Consider the following 20,760-nt stretch of genomic DNA (forward strand, 5'->3'; position numbering starts at 1 on the left):
CAGTTCTTACAGTAGTAGCAAGTAGTGACACTGTATGCAATAAGAGTGCAATTATGATACTTAGTCTTATATACAGGTAGCATAGCAAACTGAAGACTTAAAATCTGATAGATATTAACAGTGAGAAAAAAACAACATAAGGTAGTCACAGGACTTAAATTCAATGCTCATTAAATTATGCAATTAAAATGTTTAAATCAGCAAGTTCCATGGTTTGGGCTACCCATGCCCAGTACATGTACAAGTCCAGGAATTGGTGAGGTGTGCTTTAATGTGATGCTTGAAGTTTTTTAATCTAGTTATAGTTCTAATTTCAAGTGGTAAGGCATTCCACAGTTTAGCAATGTAGTAGGAGTATAGAGAGTCACCTGAGGTATTTTTACTCCTGGTTACTTCAATTAGAGCTTTATTAGTGGATCTTAGTGGACGGGTACTTATATGGGGATTGAGGAGGCCTTGTAGAGTTGGTGTTTTATCGGGTTTATAGTACATTTGGCAGGCGGTAGAGAGTTGTGTGAGAATGAGTTGGTGGGGTAGTTCTAACCTAGATAGTTGTCTTAGGGCCTTACAATGATGGATTCTAGGAGGACAGCTAGTGGCAAATGTAGCTATCTTACTATATCAGGCATCTAGCTTGCTTGGGTCTGCTTTGGAGAGGTTAGTAAGGATGGGTGAGGCGCATAGTAAAGTTGACAGAAGATGAGTTCTGGCTGTGGTTATTCTGGAGTTTGTGGTTAGATAGTTTTTGCATCTGTATAAGGTACCTATTTTCCTGTGTACTTTTTTTACAGTCTGGGCAAAGTGCAAAGTCGAACTTCAGATTTTGATCAATAACAGCACCGAGAAGTTGGGTAGATGGTACTGGTTCAAAGTCTTATTACTGGATGTGATGTTGAAGTAAGTAGATTGGGTTTTGAATTTAGTGGAGTGGAACAGCATGAGTTTAGTTTTATTTGGTTTATTTGGGTTCAAGATTAATTGGGCATCTGCCAACCATGATTCAATATCACTGAAGGATGTTTGGGTTAAGTTCTGTAGTTCAGGTAGAGTTGGGGCAGAACATATCATCTGCATACTGTATAAGGGTGGCTAGAATTGTATCATTATGAAGACTATTTGTAAATAGGTTAAAAAGGAGGGGGCTGAGAACAGACCCTTGAGGCATGTCTCATAGTCACTGGTAGTAAGGGAGAAAGAGTTTTGTTCCACCGTACCGCTTGTTGCCGATCTATGAGGTAGTTCTGAAACCAGGTTAGAAGGCAGTCAGCAGTTTGTTATGAGACACTGTATTGAAGATTTTTTATACGTCTAAAAAGACTGCTGATACTAGCTCACCTTTATTTCTAAGTTGACTGATGGTGTTAGTGAAGTTAATAAGGGCTGTGGTAGTACTATGGTAGGGGCGAAAGCTGTGCTAAGTATTTGTAAGTAATTTATTGTCTAGGAGCTAGTTAAGTATTTGGGTGTGAACACACCTTTCAAGGATTTTTGATAGAGAGGATAGGATTGCTATGGACCGATGGTTAGAGAAGTCAGTGGAGGGACCTCCTTTATGTAGGGGTATGATGTGAGCAATTTTCCAGAGAGTGGGGTTGTGTTGCTTGGATATGAAACAGTTAATTAGTAGGGAAACTGGATAGGAGATGGCTTCAGCTGCTATTTTTAAGTATGTTGAGGATAGGTTGTCAGCTGCCAGGGTTGTAGGTTTTAGCCTGAGCAAGTACTTGTGTATGTTGTGGGTTGGGACTGGTTTTAAGGAGAATATGTTGTTATTACCTAGTAGAAAGGTTAGGTTGATGGGCAGTGATTCTGCTGCCCATCAGTTCTTCTGAATATCAGCAGATTTTTTCCAACTACTACATCAGTGTATACAGCATGCAATATAACTACACAATTGAAAGAGAATGCCCAGATAAAATTTTGTTGTAACTAGTCCAACATTCCATAAAACACTGACTAAAGAAGCTCCAGCTCAATGAATTCTCACAAACAAAAGATGTTTTTGCTTCAGTGAAATTCCGTTGATTCTTTGTCTGTTCTTTATTTTTCCTTGTACCAATCATTTATATATCTAAGATCATTTTTAGTAATAGCAGTTGTCAGTAAAATACTTGCCTTTCTTTCATTAGTATGGTTAGATAAAGACTGGGACTTGAAATTTACCAATAATGTCACAAGTTGATTTTTGCAGTTGTTGGGGCTCTGACTGCCCAATGCCAGTCACTGATGATACCCACAAAAGGTCAATAATTTTATTGTTTATTCAGTGTAAGTTTCTTGCTGGCTGACATAACTAAATGACTGTTACAGCTGAGTTAGAATTTAGTCCATCTTTAAAATTTCCAGTGAGTCGAAATGCATCTGTCCTTCCAGGAAGAATCAATTTATCTGTGCATGGAAAATGCTGGTGACTACAGCGTGCAGGGGTCTGCTGACTGTAATTTTAAGTATAGGTGATACTAATACGTACACTTTATCTTGGTAATGCTTACTTGATTATAATAGTGAAGGATTTATTAACTTACCAGTGGACCTAATCCAGGGATATCCAACAGGTGGCTATAGGGCCAGAATCCAGCCCACCAAGGCATTTTATCTGGCCCTTGGTATTTCCTATAACAAACTGTTTTGAATGGACAGATAAATGTTGAACATTGTAAGATGGCCCCCACAAACCCTGCCAAGTATAGTAAGTGGCCCCTGAACTGCATGGCAAGCAACCCCTACATAAAAAAGTTGGACACCCCTGATTAACAAATAAATCAGTACTTGTACTTATCTAACAATTCATAAGGATATACAGCAGTCACTCCAATGGTATTCGCTGAATATAACTGACCCAAAAGGTTTCAGCCCCCAAAACAACAAATCACATTTTTCACTGAAGTGGGGTGTTAAGACCTCCGCTGTACTGCCAAGTTGGAGGATGCACCCCTTACCCCAACTTTTTAATATAGTTATATCTAAAACTGCTGCTTTTTGGAAAAAAATTGAAAAATTAGTCAGTTCACTGCAGTATTTGAGTGAATGCGCAGTTTTTGCTATGATCAGGTAAAAAATAACTGCATTCTGCAGACACTTCTTCAGACTCATTGTGTCCACCAGCCTGCTACAACTTTTGAATGCAGACTCCCACTATACCCAATAGAGGTACTTACTTTTGGGGGGCATCCAGGAATAAAAGTTAGCTGAGCACCTTGTTCAGTGCCACAGTATGTAAGTGTCCACATCTGATTCATACTTAGGTTTGCAACTTCTCTGCCCAGGCCCTTAATGGCTTGGCTTGCACTGCAATGCTGTCTAGGTCCAATGTAAATACATTTGCTTTTTATGTAGGCATTTTATTTGTGATTTCTGCAGCAGCTCTCTGCAAACATTTTGCTGAGTCAGTGCAAGTACAAAATGATGTATTTAGGCATCACTCCCATTGATGGTTTTCTGTGATGTCTTAGGCTTCAGAAGTGACTCTCTTGGGATTTGCAGTAATACAATATCTTCTGACTTCATAAACTGGTACTATTTGTTGCATCTAGTTGTTTCCTTTTTCATCTTCTATAAAATAATCTTGTGCAGGCAGCTCCTCAAAACACATGTGAGGATTGCAGAAGAGATATATGGCCATTCCAGGTATAGAAATAAGGAAGATAAGAAAAGATGGTGGTGGGATGCAGAAGTCTGAGAAGTCATCAAAAGAAAGAATCAGTGCAGGAAAAAGTGGGAGACAGAAAAGGCAGATGAGGCTAAGAAGGAATGCTAGTTGGATAACAAAGAGGCTAAGAAAGGAGTTGCAATAGCAAAGAACATTCTACCAGCTTCAGGAAAGTGACTCAGTAGATGGCACAAACAAATTATATCAGTCTGCAAGGCAAAGACAGAAAGATAAAGAAGATAGTCAGACATCCTTCATAAGGGATTCATAGGTTCATAGGTTGACACTAGGCTATATGCCCTAGGGCATTTATCAGCCTTGCCAGAGTGTGTTTGGCTTTTGCCACCCCTTAAAAATGGGTTTTACTGGACCCTTTTTAGGTTAGTTTACTGTGCCTCTGTCTAGTAGTGACACAGAAGTGATCCACGGGGTGAACCTACGATCTCCCATCCACTCATCAAGATTTCTCTTAAAGAGAGTCAGCGAGGGGCTCTGCCTGATATGGACTGGGATTCTATTCCAGAGTGCTGGGAGCCTCTGGGTCACAAATCTGTCTCTCCAGCATGTCCTATTAATTTCTGTGTTGAGATTCTAAGTCCCTTGAGCTCGTAGCTCTAGTGGATTTGGATTTTTTGAGGTGGAGCATGTCCATTAATTCTGGGTTGGACAAGGCTTTATACGTCAGGCACAGATCGCCTCTAAGCAGGCGGTATGCAACTGAGTAGAGCTGGAGTTTCTTTAACCTGGCAATATAGGTCATCTGTTTGAGACCCTTGATCCTCCTGGTGAGGTACTTCTATGGTCTTTCCAGTTGCTGCAGGTGTCGGGTAAGGTACATCCCAAACGGGGCACTGTATTCAATTATGGGCCTGATGAGGGATGAATAAAGGGGCACAATGACCTCCCTTGATCTAGATGTGAACCCTTTCATGATAAGGTGGGCTATATAGAAGGTCTTTCTAACCACTTTGGCAATGTGGTTGTCAAAGGAGAGATTACTATCAACTTGGGTTCTCAGGTCCCTAATTACTTCCTCCGTACTTAATGGATTACCGCCTATGTGGTAGTTTGTGGGCACTTTGTTTTTCCCAAAGGGGATGACTATACACTTCTTGGTATTTAGTTTTAGGCCATGGCTTTGGCACCAGTTGTCCGTCTCTGTGAGACCCTTCTGGAGGATGCCTGTGTCAGCTGGAGAGTTGATTATGGCACCCAGTTTGCAGTCGTCCGCGAACTTGGTCAGCCATAGTCCTCCCGTGTTGGGCTGCACCTCTGAAAAATATATACCGAACAAGAGCGGTCCCAGGACTGAGCCCTGTGGGACGCCACTTGTAACAGGTTTAGAGTCTGACATCGCTACCGCAATTCTGACCATGTGGGTTCTGTCCTTGAGCCAGTCTGCAACCCATCTTATGACACAGGGGTTAATATTTAGGCTGGAGAGCTCATCTATGATGCCAAAGTGGGGTATGGTGTCGAAGGCTTTTGCGAGGTCCAGGTAGGCTGTGTGGACTACCTTCCCTTCATCTATGGCCTTGGTGACTGTTTCAAAGAAGTCTACCAGGTTCAAGAGGCAGGATCTGCCCTTAACAAAGCCGAATTGTGTAGGATCTAGCGTCTGAAGTTCCCCAATGTCTTTGTTTATGAGTTCCAAGATGATCCGCTCCATAGCTTTGCAGACCAGGCTAGTCAGGCTTATGGGGCGATAGTTTCCAGGGTCCGTTGAGGCACCACCTTTGAAGAGTGGGACCACTGTTGCTGTACGCCATTCCTTGGGTACATATCCTGTAGTAAGGCTGAGATTGAACAGTAACCTAATATGAGATTTTAGCTCTTCTTGGAGCTCATGTAGGACGCATCCCGGGACACCGTCCGGTCCCATTGGTGCTGTGTTTTTTGCTTTGGAGAGGGCAGCTCTCACCTGAGCATGAGATGACAGGGAGACAACTCTCTGCTGGGATAGATATTTGCTCTTTTGGGGGGGAGGGGGGGGAGTTTGCACTGAACCTATCTGCCAGGATGTTGGCAATGTCTGTGGGTTCAGTGTACTTTTTGTCATTTTGGACTATCTCCGAACATAACTGGGAGTTGCCACCCAGGTTTCTAACAAAACTAAAGAAGCCCTTATGGTTATCTTTAGTGTCTTGTGCAATTTTTCTCTCGAAGCTGGCCTTTGAAGATTTTATGAGGGACCGTAGTTTTCTGCTAGTACTGATCAGTGATGCTTTCTTACTGAGGGATTTTGCTCTATCCTGCAGTAGCTTCCTCCTTTTGTTGTATAGCTTATTTATGGCAGTGGTCCACCAGACAGGACGCCTGCCTTTGGAGGATTGGGTCTTGGTTTTATTAGGGATTGCATGATCCATGCATTCCTGAAGATGTCCATAGAATGCGTTTATAAAGGATTCTGCAGTTTGGGCCATAGTTTCCACTGGCCCGGGGGCTTGGAGTGAATTCACCTCGGTTTTGAGAAGTGTAAAATTAGCCTTGCCAGCAACAACCTGCTCACCAGTCCACAGGACATATAAGGCAGACAGAAGGAGTATTTTCAGCAGCTTCTGAATGAAGAAAACCCCACAGAAGCTGTACTGCCTCAGACACAGCTTACAATCAGAGAAGAAGAGGAGCCCACCACAGAAGAAGTAACAGCAGTACTAAGACTGGGGAGAAATGGCTCCTGACGGTACTTATAGCAGTGTGGTGAGAAAAGCGTATCCCAGATGACTGGTAAATAAACATTCTCATGTCAGGATACAAGAACAAAGGGGCATCCACAACTGTGGATAGTACACAGATATCAAACTTCTGTGACATTGCATGAAAATTCTGGAGAACGTGAATGATAAATGGATACTCACAATAGTAGAAAGTAAGATGGGAGATGAGCAGTTTGGATTCAGATCAGGATGCAGCACAACTGACCCAATGTTTGCAGTGAGACAGATAGATGAGAAGAAACTAGAGATAAGGAAAGAGCCTAACTGGGCATTCCTACACTTGGAAAAAGCATATGACAAGGTCCCAAGAAAGCTGATTTGGTCAGTTCTGTTGTGGTCTGAAGTCCTAGAAACATTAGCAGAATTAGTGCAAGCTATGTACAAGGACCCAATGACTCAAGTATGAACAGTGTCCGGTCTCAGAGGGGTTCCCAGTGGGAGTGAGTGTGGATCAGGGCTTATCTCTGAGCCCACTGCTGTTCATACTTGTGAAGGATTATATCACCAAAAAGGTTGGAGGGGGCAGATCAATAAAGCTGCTGTATACAGATGATGTGGCATTACAGGCAGTCTCTGAGGAAGAACTTCATCAGAGGATAGGGGACCTGAATGCAAAACTGAAGGCACATGGGATGAAACTGAATATATATAAGGCAGTGGTAATGGTAGCACATGGGGGAAATCAGAAGAAGGTGAGAATTAAAAGAGAAGGGAAGATAGTGGAACAGGTTAACAGCTTCAAGTATCTGGGAGGGGTGGTAAAGGAGAAAGGAAGTCTGAATGAAGAGGTCAAACCTAGAATCAGAGGGGCTGCAGCCAAGTGGCATAGACTGTCAGATGTAGTGTACAGCAGAACGCCAAAGAAGCTGAAAAGTAAGGTGTACAAAACAGCAGAGCGACCAATACCACTGTATGGTACAGAAACTTGGGCAGTAAAGGCAGAGCAGTTTAGGAAGCTAGAGGTGATGGAAATCAAGTACCTGAGATGGATGGTAGGATGCTCACTGTGAGACAGACAAAGAAATGTGGACACAATAGCAGAAGCCAATGTAGCTCCATTTACAGAAAAAAATCTAATTGAATACATTACGATGGTTCGGGCACATGTGCAGTAAAGAAGACAATCTAGTAAAGTAGATTTGGGAAGGACAGGAAAAAGGCAAGAGGAAATGAGGGCATCCAGCAAAGAAGTAGATGGACTGTGTGAGAAGATCTGCAACAGTCAGGCATGAATGTTGAAGAAGGCAGGAGTGTAACATTGAATCAAGAGAAAAAGTGAAACCTAACACGACAATCTGACCCCATGTAGAAAATGGGAAAAAATGGAGTTGATGATGATGATAAAATAATCCTGTGTAATGATACAACTAGATGAAGTGTATTAGAAATTAAAAAATACTCCTCCAAAAACATACTTGATAAATTAAACTCACTGAAACTGCATTTGCTGAAAAACTGTGGATAAAATCAGTTTTTTTGTTTTTTTTCACTCCATACCTCCTTGCTTATACATACTAACTCTGCAGTCTCACAGAACTGGGAAAAAGAGAAAACAGCCAATACAGGTGAAATGTGTTCTCACACAACCACGTTCTTGCAGCAGAGCCAGTAACTATGTAAAAAGATTCTACGAGACGTAGACTGGACGAGACTCTCCATTATCTCTGCTAATAATCTACATTCAACTGATAAAGATCTTCCATAACAATTCAGTTATAGCATTTCCATTTAGAAAAGGCTTTAGTAAAGGCAGAATGCCAGATATTATGTATATTGTAAGCCAAGGCCATATGAAGCCCTAGACAACATAAAAAATGCTTCTTTTGTCTGGTAACCATAAGTCCAACATTGGAAAGTGGATCAACTTACTCTCGGCAACAACTTCCTCTACAGTTTCTTCTGGTTCCTCAAAGTCATCTGTTTCAACCTGGACAGGGTTCGCTCCAACTGTCGGCTCCTGAAAATGCAAACAAGGGACATTAACTGAGTCTGATGGTCTAAAGATGGCTATGTAAAAATAGCCAGTGCTCAACTGTACTACACAACTCATTTTTGCAAAGAGCAATAGTTTTTTTTACCTAGATAAAAAAAATGCTCACCATTGTAACTTCAAGGACAATAATTCTGATCATCACAACTATAAGACTATTTAATGGAAAGTGGAGAATATACACCAAATCTGAAAATGTGGTACCTTAAAGTAATCTCTCCTACTCTGACTTACAAAAATCCCACGGATAGTATAAATAGATAGCAGGGTTGTGGGAGTGCAGAGCCATATGTTGAAGATGTAAAAAGGCTTGTTCCTGCAAAAATGCTTTAAAACTATAAAAGCAAACTTTATAACTTTCTGCTTTTATAACTGAACTTTATTTTTCACAGCTGCAGGACTTGCAATTGTGATAGGCAGCTTGTAAAAAGCATTCACTCAGCTGTATTAATTATTATACATGGTGCTCCTCAGCCAGCTACATCTCTCCATATAAACGTACACCTTACAAGCATTTCTGCTTATGTATTGAAAGAGAAAACACAGCTACTTCACTTGTAGTTACCATATAATATGTGAACTGTGTATTATAACACCTGAAAATAGGCACTGACTCTCATTAAATGTGAACTACTTTACCAATTTCCATCTTCTAGAGATATGGTGGAACTACCAGATAAAAGTACTTGTACAGACACTGGACAGGTGTTTTCTTTGAACATGTCAATAGTAAACACTAAGCAAATGAGTAAACACACTTACCTCTAACTACTTCTAGCAAAGTTTATTCTTAAAGTAGTTAAACTGTAAACATTCCTTCAACGCTGCACAACTGTTAGCAGTGATGAGTTACAGCTCCTGGTTCTCTAGTTAAGTTCTCAGCTACACTGCCTTCTGTACAGATTCTGCACATCCTCCCTGTGTACAAGTGGAGTTTTGGCAGGTGCTCTAGTTTCCCCCCATGCCTCATGTGTGGCACAGGTGAACTAGCAAACCTCTACATTTTCTATAGACATGCAGGGTGTGTGTGTGTGTGTGTGTGTGTGTGTGTGTGTGTGTGTGTGTGTGTGTGTGTGTGTGTGTGTGTGCGGGTGTGTGGTGTGTGTGCATATGCGTGTGTGTGTGTGTGTGTGTGTGTGTGTGTGTGTGTGTGTGTTTGCCTATCCTGTGATGTGCTGGCACCCCTTTCAGGATGAGCATCTATCCCTTGTGCCAGTTCTGAATCAAGACAGGCTCCATCTTGACTGCATCCCCACAATATCAAAGAATAGATGAATGAATGAACAAATGCTCCATCTTTTGCCACTTGTGAAGGCCACAATAAGTGAAACCATGCACAAAAGTGTACCCCAATAAATGTAATATAATGTAATAACTAGTGGCAGAAGAAGATTATAAGTCAGCCTAAGACCTCTCCATCCTACAATCAGAACTCCCAAACTGTCTACCACCCCTTCAAGTAACTGATGTAACATATCAAACACCTTCCAAGTAAAAAACAAAAAAGTAAGACCCACTGGGACATGCTCCACAGCTGGTCTGCTTATTACACCACTCAAATGCATTTCTGCCTTGAATTCCAAAGTAACTTTAGAAACAAGAGCATTCAGCCACAAAATAAAATAGTCTGATACCTCAGAAAACTGTCAGAATATTGAATATAAAAGTCAGTTAACATTGTTTAAAACAATGATAAGGCTGTAGGCGTGAAAAAAGCTATTTAAGGGTGTACTACTCTTATCAGAGGAAAGAAGCCTCTAAATGCTCTTGCATAGCTGTAGTTAAGTGAAAATATTTTAAAACTGTCATAACAAAAATAAAAATTTGAACTAAATTTAACAGGTGTTTGTTGAATTGCACACACTCATTTTAATATTAATGACAATTGTTTGGTTCTCCCTGTGTCCCACTGAACTAACTTCACAAGTGCACAACTACGCCTCCTACTCTCTACTATGCCCATCCATTCTGCTGTCAAAGTGATGGCAATGCAGAGGCTAGGAGATTTTTGTTACCCATTCCAGTACTATGTGTTCCTTGACACTTGCCTTACACTGAAATCATCTGTGGATACATCCAATTGAAATATATTAACTAATTTTACTGAAGGATTAAATATGGAGTCTGATCTTTACTATGACATATTACTAAAGAAACAAATGACTGCTTTGAAAAAAAAGTTGTACTACAATAATTCATAATGGTAACCACACACATTGGATTTAAAAAATAACTAAATATCTGTATCAAATATACTAACTGCTAGACTCATGAGATATTGTTTCTTGTTAAAGGGTATTTCATGAATCTAGGGGTTATCATATTTGATACAAGAAAGCACATTTTTAAGAGCTAAATCTAACAAACCTTTTTGACCATTTTGTAAGGATATCCTGATAAATCTGTGATAATTTAAAATCTAAACTGAAATATGCCAGCTACCAATTTTTAAATCCCCTCAGAGATTTTTTTCAGGTAGAATAACCATCTAGTAATATGTTATACAGTATCTGAGGTGCTATGAAGCATTATCAATTAATTCACATTTGTAACAAAAGAATGATATCACAATACTTTCAGCTTGTCCAAACATACAATGTAAAATAACACTAAGGCTAAACACAGAATGTAGTATTTCTAGGATGTTAGTAAGGTCTGTTAATTACATACTCCACTCTGGGCAACAGTGGTTATCAAACATCAGCATTCTATCCCTTCCCTACTACATCTCTTTTTAATTATTTCAAATAATTTAGACTAAAGGGAAGTGAGGTTTCAAAGGCTATTATGTCAAGGTGAAATGCTGACGTTAAAAGTGGTAATAATACTAACACAGCTCCAGCAGGGAAGTACCAGACTGCATATAAAGGACATTTTAAACAAAAAAAGTTAATATTCTCAATTTAAAGTTTGCCAAGCACATAAAACTAACATGGTCCCATTTAACTGCTATTTCTACTTGTTGACAATGAAGAAGTTTAAAGGAGAACAGCAATGATCACTTTTCGCTCTCTTCTCCTGCAGTGTCGGTGATTTTTAACTCTGAATGCCAATGTGCAGACAAGTGTCAACATTTCAACAGACAGCCAACATGAACCGAGTAGATTTGTACTGATTCTCATTGCTTTGAAGCATAAAGGAGGCAGACATCACTAACTGCAGTATATTCTGTCCAATTACAACATAGCTGTGTTAAGAGCTACTACGTTATAATTTACATATGTTTTTGCTTATTTACTTGTTTATTTATTTATGATTTGTTGACCTGGGGAATAACACACCAATCTATACAGACTTAGTTCAAACACAGTCTGGGAGCACAACACAAAGTCATAACACTAGAATAATACAAGCATTTGCAACATACGAAAGGCATTGATCCATTTATTTGGCTACACTTTCCATGCCAGTGTTATTATAAGACATATTTAACATTAAAACCTGTAGCAGAGAACCAGTGTGGCAGTCAACATCAGAAACAGTGCCATTCTGTTGGGTTGGGGAACTATGATACTCTTAGCAAAACGTCCCTTTGCCCTTCCCACACTAACTATAAGAACTATAAAAGATCATAAACGTTTAATCATCTTCAACATCATCAAACACATTTTACATGGGATGTCACGTTAATGTGACCAGTCACTTACAGCCAATGTTTACACCACCATGATAGTTTGTAAACTGCTAAACTGTATTTGAGAAAACTTTAGTTTCCAAGCTGTCATTATGTGACTACTTATAAACAGCTTGTAAACTATCATCATTTTTAAATGTATTTACCTTTAAAAACCACAATTGAAGTTTACAAGCTATCTATAAGAGATCATGCTGCTTACATACAGCTACACCATTCCTACAGCATTAACCAGTGACATTGTTCCTTCCCTCCAGCAAACTAGGGGGGGCTACATCATCATCACAACCTGACCTCAGTGGAAATTTGAAGTAAAGCAAAAAATGGCATAAACCAGGTTTCAAAGGAGTAGGGAAGGAATGGCATCATTACATATCTGACACACTTCCTCTAAGGAAAATCCAGAATAAAAAACAAATGCAATTTATTTGTACACAGGTGCCAACCTGGCAGTGTTGAATGCTGTAAATTCCTGACTGGTTGTCAAACCTGCACCATATTTTCCCACAAAGTTGTTTATAAATGGTTCATTTCCCCTCTACCTTAAAGGAAAACAAAAACCCTAACATTAAGAGAGAAAAATACCAAAATCAAAAGCAGGGAGCAAGAAATGAATGGGAATGGATTCTGTAATGATCTACAAGGCGTAACAACTTAGTGTAGCAGAACAGAAAGAATGTAAGAAACAAAGAGTGCCCTCTGCATTTCTTCCTAACATGAAAATTCAAAAAAAGTCTAAAGACCTTTACAGACAATACTGAAAGATGTAGCACTTAAAATGGCTTTCTTGATGTTCTAATGCTACAGCATGACAGATACAGTTTTGTCTTTATCAGGCAGTGATTCAAGTTTCATACAAATTTATAATGAATAATTACAGAGTTAGTGTGCTCACGGGAGGCATTTATATCTACTTACATATGCTAGAAAAACATTTTTTATTCCACACTAGTCAGTCCTTGTAATATACCAGCTCTGTGCTTACCTCTATCTCCACCACCTCCTCCTCTGCTGCAGGCTCATCCAGAACTACCTACATTAAAATAGAAAACATTACATTTCAAGCAAAATGTCACTATTTTCAGAACAAACTATTCTTATCAAGGACTAACAAAATGGCTACACTGCTGACAGTCTGCAGCTGAAAAACACAGAAATAAGAAACATGGAAGGTCTGCATTTACAGGTTTGAAGTAACACCAGTAACTTGGTCCCATGTTAACTATGTTTAAGCACTTAAAATTGGTGTGTGTGTGTGTGTGTGTGTGTGTGGAATATCATGGTATTAGATGGCTGAAAACTGGCAGAACAGCAGAACTTAAAACTCCCTCAAACTGATACTCATACACTTCAACAGCTTCTCTTATCTGAAATGGAAAAATAAAACTAAATTTTCCTTGCAAAGGTATGCTTGTAGTGCATAAGTCATGCTTAACAAAAATTCCCCCATACAAATTAACACAGTCGTAGGATAATGACAATTGTGTTACAAACCCAATGAAAACATTAAAAGAAACAATTGTTTGACAGGACAATAGTGTAATTCTTAGTCAACATTATGTTCTGGTGCTTTAGAAACAAGAAATGTACTGTGCTACCTCACCACTCACCCCAAATAAGAATATTTAGAGATACAGAAATGATAACAACCCAAAATCTGAGTCAGCTAACAGTAGGCATCTATAGAAGCTGTCACTTCAAAAAGAAAGCAAAAAGTCTGAAGAGAAATGATCCAACTTGAATGCTCTCAACAGATTTATTTTAATCAATGTTTCTAAAATGTGCCATGGTTAGCGTTACTGCCTCACAGCAAGAGGTTCACCGGTTCGATCCTCGGCTGGGGTGCCTTCTGTGTGGAGTCTGCATGTCCTCCCTGTGGTCGTGTGGGTTTCCTCCGGGTGCTACGGTTTCCTCCCACATCCCAAAGACATGCTGTAGGTGGATTGGACACTCTAAATTGGCCATAAGTGTGAGTGTGTGCATGTGTGTGCCTTCTGTGGAAGGTTGGGTGCCGGGCTGGCAACTCGACACTGTAAAACTCCACTGCCAATCATGAGCGGACAGGTGATCCGCTGTGGCGACCCCTAACCGGGAAAAGCCGAAAGAAGAAGAAGTTTCTAAAAAGTACCATATTGACTTCCTTCAAACTTCAAGCTTGTTTGCTTAAAGCTGCAGTGAGTTGGAAAAGATACGTGCTTATTTTCAACTGTTTCTGCATTCTCTGATTAACTAAAACAATATCTGCTGTGTATCTTTGTTTAAACTGTGCAACTGTATTTTACTACATTTTTAGACTGTCTGCTAACTGAATTCCTCTTACAACTGTAATTACTGTTCATCTGCTTGTTTTTTTTTTCATTTTACTTGTTTGCTGCAGTTGAAAAATACTAGCACAGACTAGGTTCCGGTTTTTGCTGAATCTAATACTGTCTGTGATCTTTGAAGCTTGTAAAACAGTTGATCTTTTATCTGGAGAGGCCCCCAGTGCCCTCATGGGAGAATGGTACAGTTTGGATGGATCTAGCTAGAGTAATTGTTGCAAGGCTCTGTTTTGGGTGTTTTGATTGAATAAATTGAACTTTGGCTACATCCAGTTTTTCTGCTTTAAAAAGCCTGTGTTTGAACTGGTTTGTGCCTGTTTGCGCATCGCGCAGCATCACACACTACTGTGCTGAGGGATTTGCCAATTACAGACACCTGCTCTCTACTCTAACAAATATTGCATAACCTAGAGTTCTACATGCCTAAACCCACTAATACCTGCCCCAGCTGCATTCTTTCTTCAACTGTTATAGTCAGACCTAGATTATTCCTAGGACCATGAACTGTCAGTTTCCCTCTTTTTCTCCTACCAACCTCGTTGACATAGGTCTACTGAGGCAGTGTAGCAAGCAACTGCCTCATGTACACTGACAACCCCCTACTTCTAAATCATTCCTGCACCATTTGTGAGAGATGCACCTACATTATGAATCTGGAATCACAGCTCTCTCACACAACAGATAGCAATACAGAGCGGGTTGTCAGCAAACCTACCACAACTCCTACTCATGATACACAGCATACACATAGACCAACATACGCGGAGGTACCTAAACACCAGAGATCTCCAAAACACATATGTACTAAACCAACCATAACACCCAAAACACACAATACACATAATGACATAAGCAAAAGTGTCTCATCATCAAACCCCATAAGGCAAAGCACATCCATTCTAAATATCTTGGTCATGGGAGACTTTATAGTGTGACACACAAATATCTCCCTCACCAGACTGATCAAGAAGAAAGTCATGGTCTGCTGTGTTTCTAGTGCCAGGATTCCTCAGATCACACAGGCACTCAAGTCTTTCACCAACAAGTACCGTTATGATTCAGTCATCGTACATGTTTTTATGAATGACTTGAGATGAACCTCCATGGACTATATGAAGAGAGACATGATTGAGTTCTTTGATTGTGTGTCACAGGCAGGTATGCCTATAGTCTTAAGCAGCATATTACTCTTGCCTGGGATGATACCACAACATAAACAGAAAATCAATGACTTCAATAATTGGCTTAGTTTCTGGTGTCATTCTCAGCAGGTCCAGTTTCTGTCAGCCTGGGATGACATGATCAATAAACCTTGATGCTTTGCCAGAGATGGTCTTCATCTGTCACCCCTGTTGACTACTGGCAAAGGCTCTTGCCACCCCATTGTGCCTTTTTTAGGCAATGTCACAAGGACAAAGTTCCTGACATAAAAATGTCATCAAAACTCAACCTCAAGATTATGCTGCTAAACACTAGGAGGCTTAGCATGAAACTGCACTCACTGGAAGCAGTCCTCGCCTTGGAAGACACTGACATCTGTGCAATCACGGAGACCTGATTCTAGGCAGTGGAGAGCACCCCAGCCTTACTGGGTTACACCTCCTACCACACGTTCAGACCACAAAAGGAAGCCATGAAAACTAAAGGAGGTGGTATATCAATATTCATTAAAGATAAACACACCTCCAGATTAGTTGAACAGTATGACTCCCTGGAGATATTTCAGGTGCAACTAACTGTTAAGTAAGACACCTATTCAAGTCATTGCCGGTTACAGGACCCCCCCCCTGCATGAATCAAGATACCCACTTTGCCTACTTGGATATACTAGAATCCATCAAGATACATACAAACAGCGAGGTTCTGAGTGATTTTCATTACCCATCCATTAACTGGGTAAATTACTCGTGCTCAAACTCACTTGCCCAAAGATTCCTCGAGTTCATTAACTCCAACGTCCTGGACCAGCTGGTGGACATCCCAACTAGGGGTGACAACATCTTGGATCTGGTGCTTACCAATACGGGGATCACTGTAGCACCCCCACTATGAGGTCTTCCCTTGTCAGATCTGACCACAAATCAGTCTCTTTCAAAGTAACTGTCACACCAGATTCTCCCCAAGCAGCAACTAAACTAAAAAACTTCTCCAAAGCAGATTATATCCTTCTAAGGGATGGTATAAATAGCTTCACTGCACTTCCCCCTCAGATAGGACTGGCAACTATACAGAGTCCTACACCAATGCTTTTTACAAACACCTGTATAACTGCATTGATGCGGATGTACCTGATAGGACCAAAATAAGCTCTTCAAGGAAGAGCAAACCTGCCTGGTGGACAACTGCCATTAACAGGCTTTACAATAAAAGGAATAAATTGTTGTCCAAAAATAAGAAGGAGCATACCCTAAACTGGAAACACACCCTATTCAGGATAAACAAGTAAACTTCTTGTGAAATTCTCCAAAGCTAATTAGAATCCAAATTAGGGTCCTCAACTAAGGACAACCATAAGGTGTTCTTTAGTTACATCTGTAGCCTAAAAGGCAAGACCCAGACTTGTGCCAAACTGGTAGTTAAAGATACCACATACACTGAGCCTGTGGACATAGCAAACCTGTTAGCCAACAGGTTCTGTGAAAACTTCACTACCCTGTCCCCACCACACATACCCCATGACATTCCTTCCACCTGTCCCCCACCTTGTATCTCTAAAGAGCAGGTTGTAAATACCTTCTCTAAGGCCAAAAACACGTCTATGGGACCTGATAACATCCAAGGCTGCATCCTACATGGGCTACAACAAGAATTAGCAACACCACTGAGTACTCTTTTCAGTCATAGTCTAAGCACTAGCTTCATCCCAGCTGAATGGAAAATAGCCACTGTTATCCCCTTGGATAATGGGGGTGCTTCCACTGACACTGGGAACTACAGACCTATTAGCCTGACTACCCTTATATGCAAGGCAATGGAGTGAACCATCATGGACCTTATCAACAAGGCTATAGGTAATCTCTATAAACACTTGACCCTACTCCATTTGGATTTGTCAAAGGGAGATCATGCCTGTTAAACCTGGATGATACGAGGGGTAACTGTAAGTTCACCCCAGGGGTTCCACCTGCGTTTCTCTTGAACAGGGGCAACAGCTGCTGATCAAGGAAACAAGGGCAGAACTTGGCTAGGCTTGTAAGGGCCCTAAGGACATTAGCCTAGTAACTTCCTATGATCCTTAATGTTCCGAACACTGGCCCATATCCTACTGATGCCCACCAACAGTGGACAAACAGCCATTCAGATCCAAACAATGTTCACCAGTTTGTAAGCTTTAGATTCCACCATTGTTCGCTATTACAGAAGTTTAATGTTCCTGAAACCATGGTCATGCATACTTTTAACATTAAATGTGTAAAACTTGGTGACCCAGTCCACACTGAGACGATTACTACTACTACTACTACTACTACTACTACTACTACTACTACTACTACTACTACTACAAGTACTGCTACTACTAGTACTACTACCACCACTACTAGTACTCCTACTATCACTGCTACTACTGCAACACTTAATTTGGTCTTGGTTATATTCTATCAGTTTTGTTCTATCAGTTTCTCAAACTTCTGAAAAATACTTATTTTATTTCCAAAGAAATTTTTAAGCAGCATCTCCACAGCCTGGGGGGAGGGGCTGCCATGGCTGTCTTCCATGGCCTTCTGTCCCCTTATTCCATCTACATGCCAGCCACCCTCTTGTCCAAAACCTGTTGAGAGTTCTCATGAGTCTCCACTGCAATAGTGAATTATGAATAACATAGTGCAGTTATGTAGGAACTTAACCATACATGTAGACGTTTGACTATATTCACTCTTGCAGTACCATTTCATTCCCCCTCTTGTTTTCTGTTGTCCTTTTTATTAGGGTGAGCACATAGGTTACACTCCTTTCTCCAAAATGAGACACTAGCCCTCACATTGTTAAACAAATGAGCTAAATGTGAAATGCATACTAAAGGCTTACCAACAACTTCAACTAGGAAGTTCACAGGAGAGTTAAAATATGCTGGTTTTATTTATAAAAAAAGATTTTTAATGAATTAATATGATTAATTTCTAGTTACTATGAATATTAGTTAAAAACTGCCTAACACTGCATGTGACAGACCCTTTCAATGTGGAACTTCTAAGAACATGAACTTTTTAAGACCCCAAATGAAGTATGTTCCTCGTAATGAGGTACAGTTGAGAAGAAATCTCTCTCTCCTATGCATCAGGTTTCTCTGTTCCGAGAGGTAAGCTGTCCCTGCTGGTGCAGGCTTGTGGGGGGTGGGGTTCATATGACCATTTTCTACTATCTGTAATGATCACCTGTAATCATCTGTAATGATGTGTTATGATATAGCTTGCAGGAACTATTCTTGAAACTGCTAAGGGCAACAAAAAAACAGCCCTGAATATTGCACCAGCCACCATCTCTTTGTACTACCAATGTCCTGATATTGGTATGATATGGTATGGAGCCTGCTGGGTCAGGAGGGATAAGGTGAAAGCGCTGGTATTTGGGCAGGCTGCTGGGCTCCCTGCAGGCAAAAATCCCAATCAGTCTATACTTCAACAGAAAATTACAAAGAACACCCTAGACTTTGCAGAGATTTGTGTTACTAATACCTTCAGCATAATATGTATTTGTCTGTGCATCTTACAGTTTCTCAAATTACAAAATAAATCAATGCATTCATATCTGTAAAGAACTGTAACATGGAAGCAAAAACATTGTTCAAATGATAAGGAAAACTTTACAGTTCAGCCAAATCAGTGTTTATGAGACAGTAGCAGTGATGGCTAAACATTATATTATCACTTATACGTGCACAACATCTACTGACTGGATACACTTTCTTTTTTACTAGACGTGCAAAGCCGTGTTCTTATTACCTGGTCTGTGTCAAAAACTGCTTCCTCTTGTACATCAATTGGCTGTGGGAAAAAGGTATTGAAAAATGTCAGTTGGTACAGACAGAAAAGACACGTGTAAAATATTACTTGACTAGTAACTGCTGCATACTGACCAAGTGTCTTCTTACCCTTAAATATTATGCTGATGTTGCCATCAGCTCTATCTGACACTGCCTGATTATAAATATACAGTCATTCCTACCAGAAGAGTTTCCAGTCAAAACACAGTCCTATAATGAACTGTAATATACACAATATCACGTGCAAGGCAATTCCTCTTTCTAACACCCCGCCACACTGATATTTTGCTTTGAACTCTGTACATTCAGCTTCTTTCAAAATACCATTATCCAAATGCTTTTTCAGCAATACACCTTGTTCCACATGAAATAATCAGGCTACACCACATCACCTCATTGGTCTAACAAGACAATGCCATTTACTTCAGCAATGCAATGAGAATGACATCTATATGTAAAGCACATGGGGGTGACAGCAAGACAAGCACAAAGCAAGAAGATGCCATGTTTCCTACAAACAGCACAAGATACATTACTTAAAATGAACCACACCCAGATAACATGATATACAAACAAAACTGTTAACATTAGCAGCTAAATAACTAGTTGCAACCTACAGAGAGAAGAATGCACAATAAACTGAATGGAAGTGAGTAAGAAAAATACTTACAGGTACAGCTAATGTCTTGCTGACCAGGACAAAGAAAAGAAGCAAGAAGACCCGCATCTTGAAGTAGGACCTGCACAGAAAAATACATTTTAAAACCATCATCTGGACTTTCTGCATTTCAGAAGCTTTACAAAGTAAAAACATGCAACAAAATAAGCCATGCATATGTTCACAGAATTGTACAATGTAAAAATGGAACTCTCACTCAAGGTTTTGATGTATGTTACACTCCATCAGAGGCACATAATGACAAAGGGATACAGGCACAGAGAGTAGATATGTTCCAAAGAATGCATATACAAACCGCCCTCTGAATACTGTTCACAATGTGCCTGGATAAGCAACAGAATTTGATCCCTGTCAGACTTGGAAAGAATGGAAGGGTTAGACTGAGGACACCAATTCTTACTGGATGCGAGATCAAGGGAGGCTCCAGACTCTCATCACAGATAAGAGTTTTGGAAGGAGGTTTGATTTTCAGTGGGAACTGTGGGGGATAAAAAGAAGTCTGATCATGTACAGGCTAGGTGGCAGTAGGCAGCAGCATCCATTCACAAAGGGGATGACTGAATGTGACTTGGAGTTCTAGTAGCTATCAAGGGGAGAGGGCTTAAGTGGGCACCAGCATTGAGGAGTCTTCAGTCCTATCAGGGAGGAAGAAATTGGGGAGACTACCATTAGCAAAGCTTAATTGTCTGCATGCTGCCTGGATGTTGAAAATTTTGTTGAGTATCTTTAGTGGCAGGAAATGCACTCCACCAACAATGGTAGTTTCTGAGAATCATAAACTGTCACAGT

At 40.3% G+C, this 20,760-nt stretch overlaps 1 protein-coding gene across 2 annotated transcripts in view; it reads right to left on the bottom strand.

The window, feature by feature from the left end:
* Window positions 1-20,760, bottom strand: part of SPARC (secreted protein acidic and cysteine rich) — a 107,220-nt gene that overhangs the window by 50,611 nt on the left and 35,849 nt on the right. For both annotated transcript variants that reach the window (XM_044069415.1, XM_044069414.1), the window contains 4 exons: window positions 19,963-20,032; window positions 19,252-19,293; window positions 12,976-13,023; window positions 8,236-8,323 (listed from right to left, as the gene is read on the bottom strand). In XM_044069415.1, the coding sequence (XP_043925350.1) occupies window positions 8,236-8,323; window positions 12,976-13,023; window positions 19,252-19,293; window positions 19,963-20,019 (235 nt within the window). In that variant the 5' untranslated portion in view covers window positions 20,020-20,032. The remainder of the gene's footprint in view (window positions 1-8,235; window positions 8,324-12,975; window positions 13,024-19,251; window positions 19,294-19,962; window positions 20,033-20,760) is intronic.

The sequence above is a fragment of the Protopterus annectens genome, chromosome 4.part0 (genome assembly GCF_019279795.1).
Source record: "Protopterus annectens isolate FY-2018-M chromosome 4.part0, PAN1.0, whole genome shotgun sequence".
Taxonomy (NCBI): Eukaryota; Metazoa; Chordata; order Ceratodontiformes; family Protopteridae; genus Protopterus; species Protopterus annectens.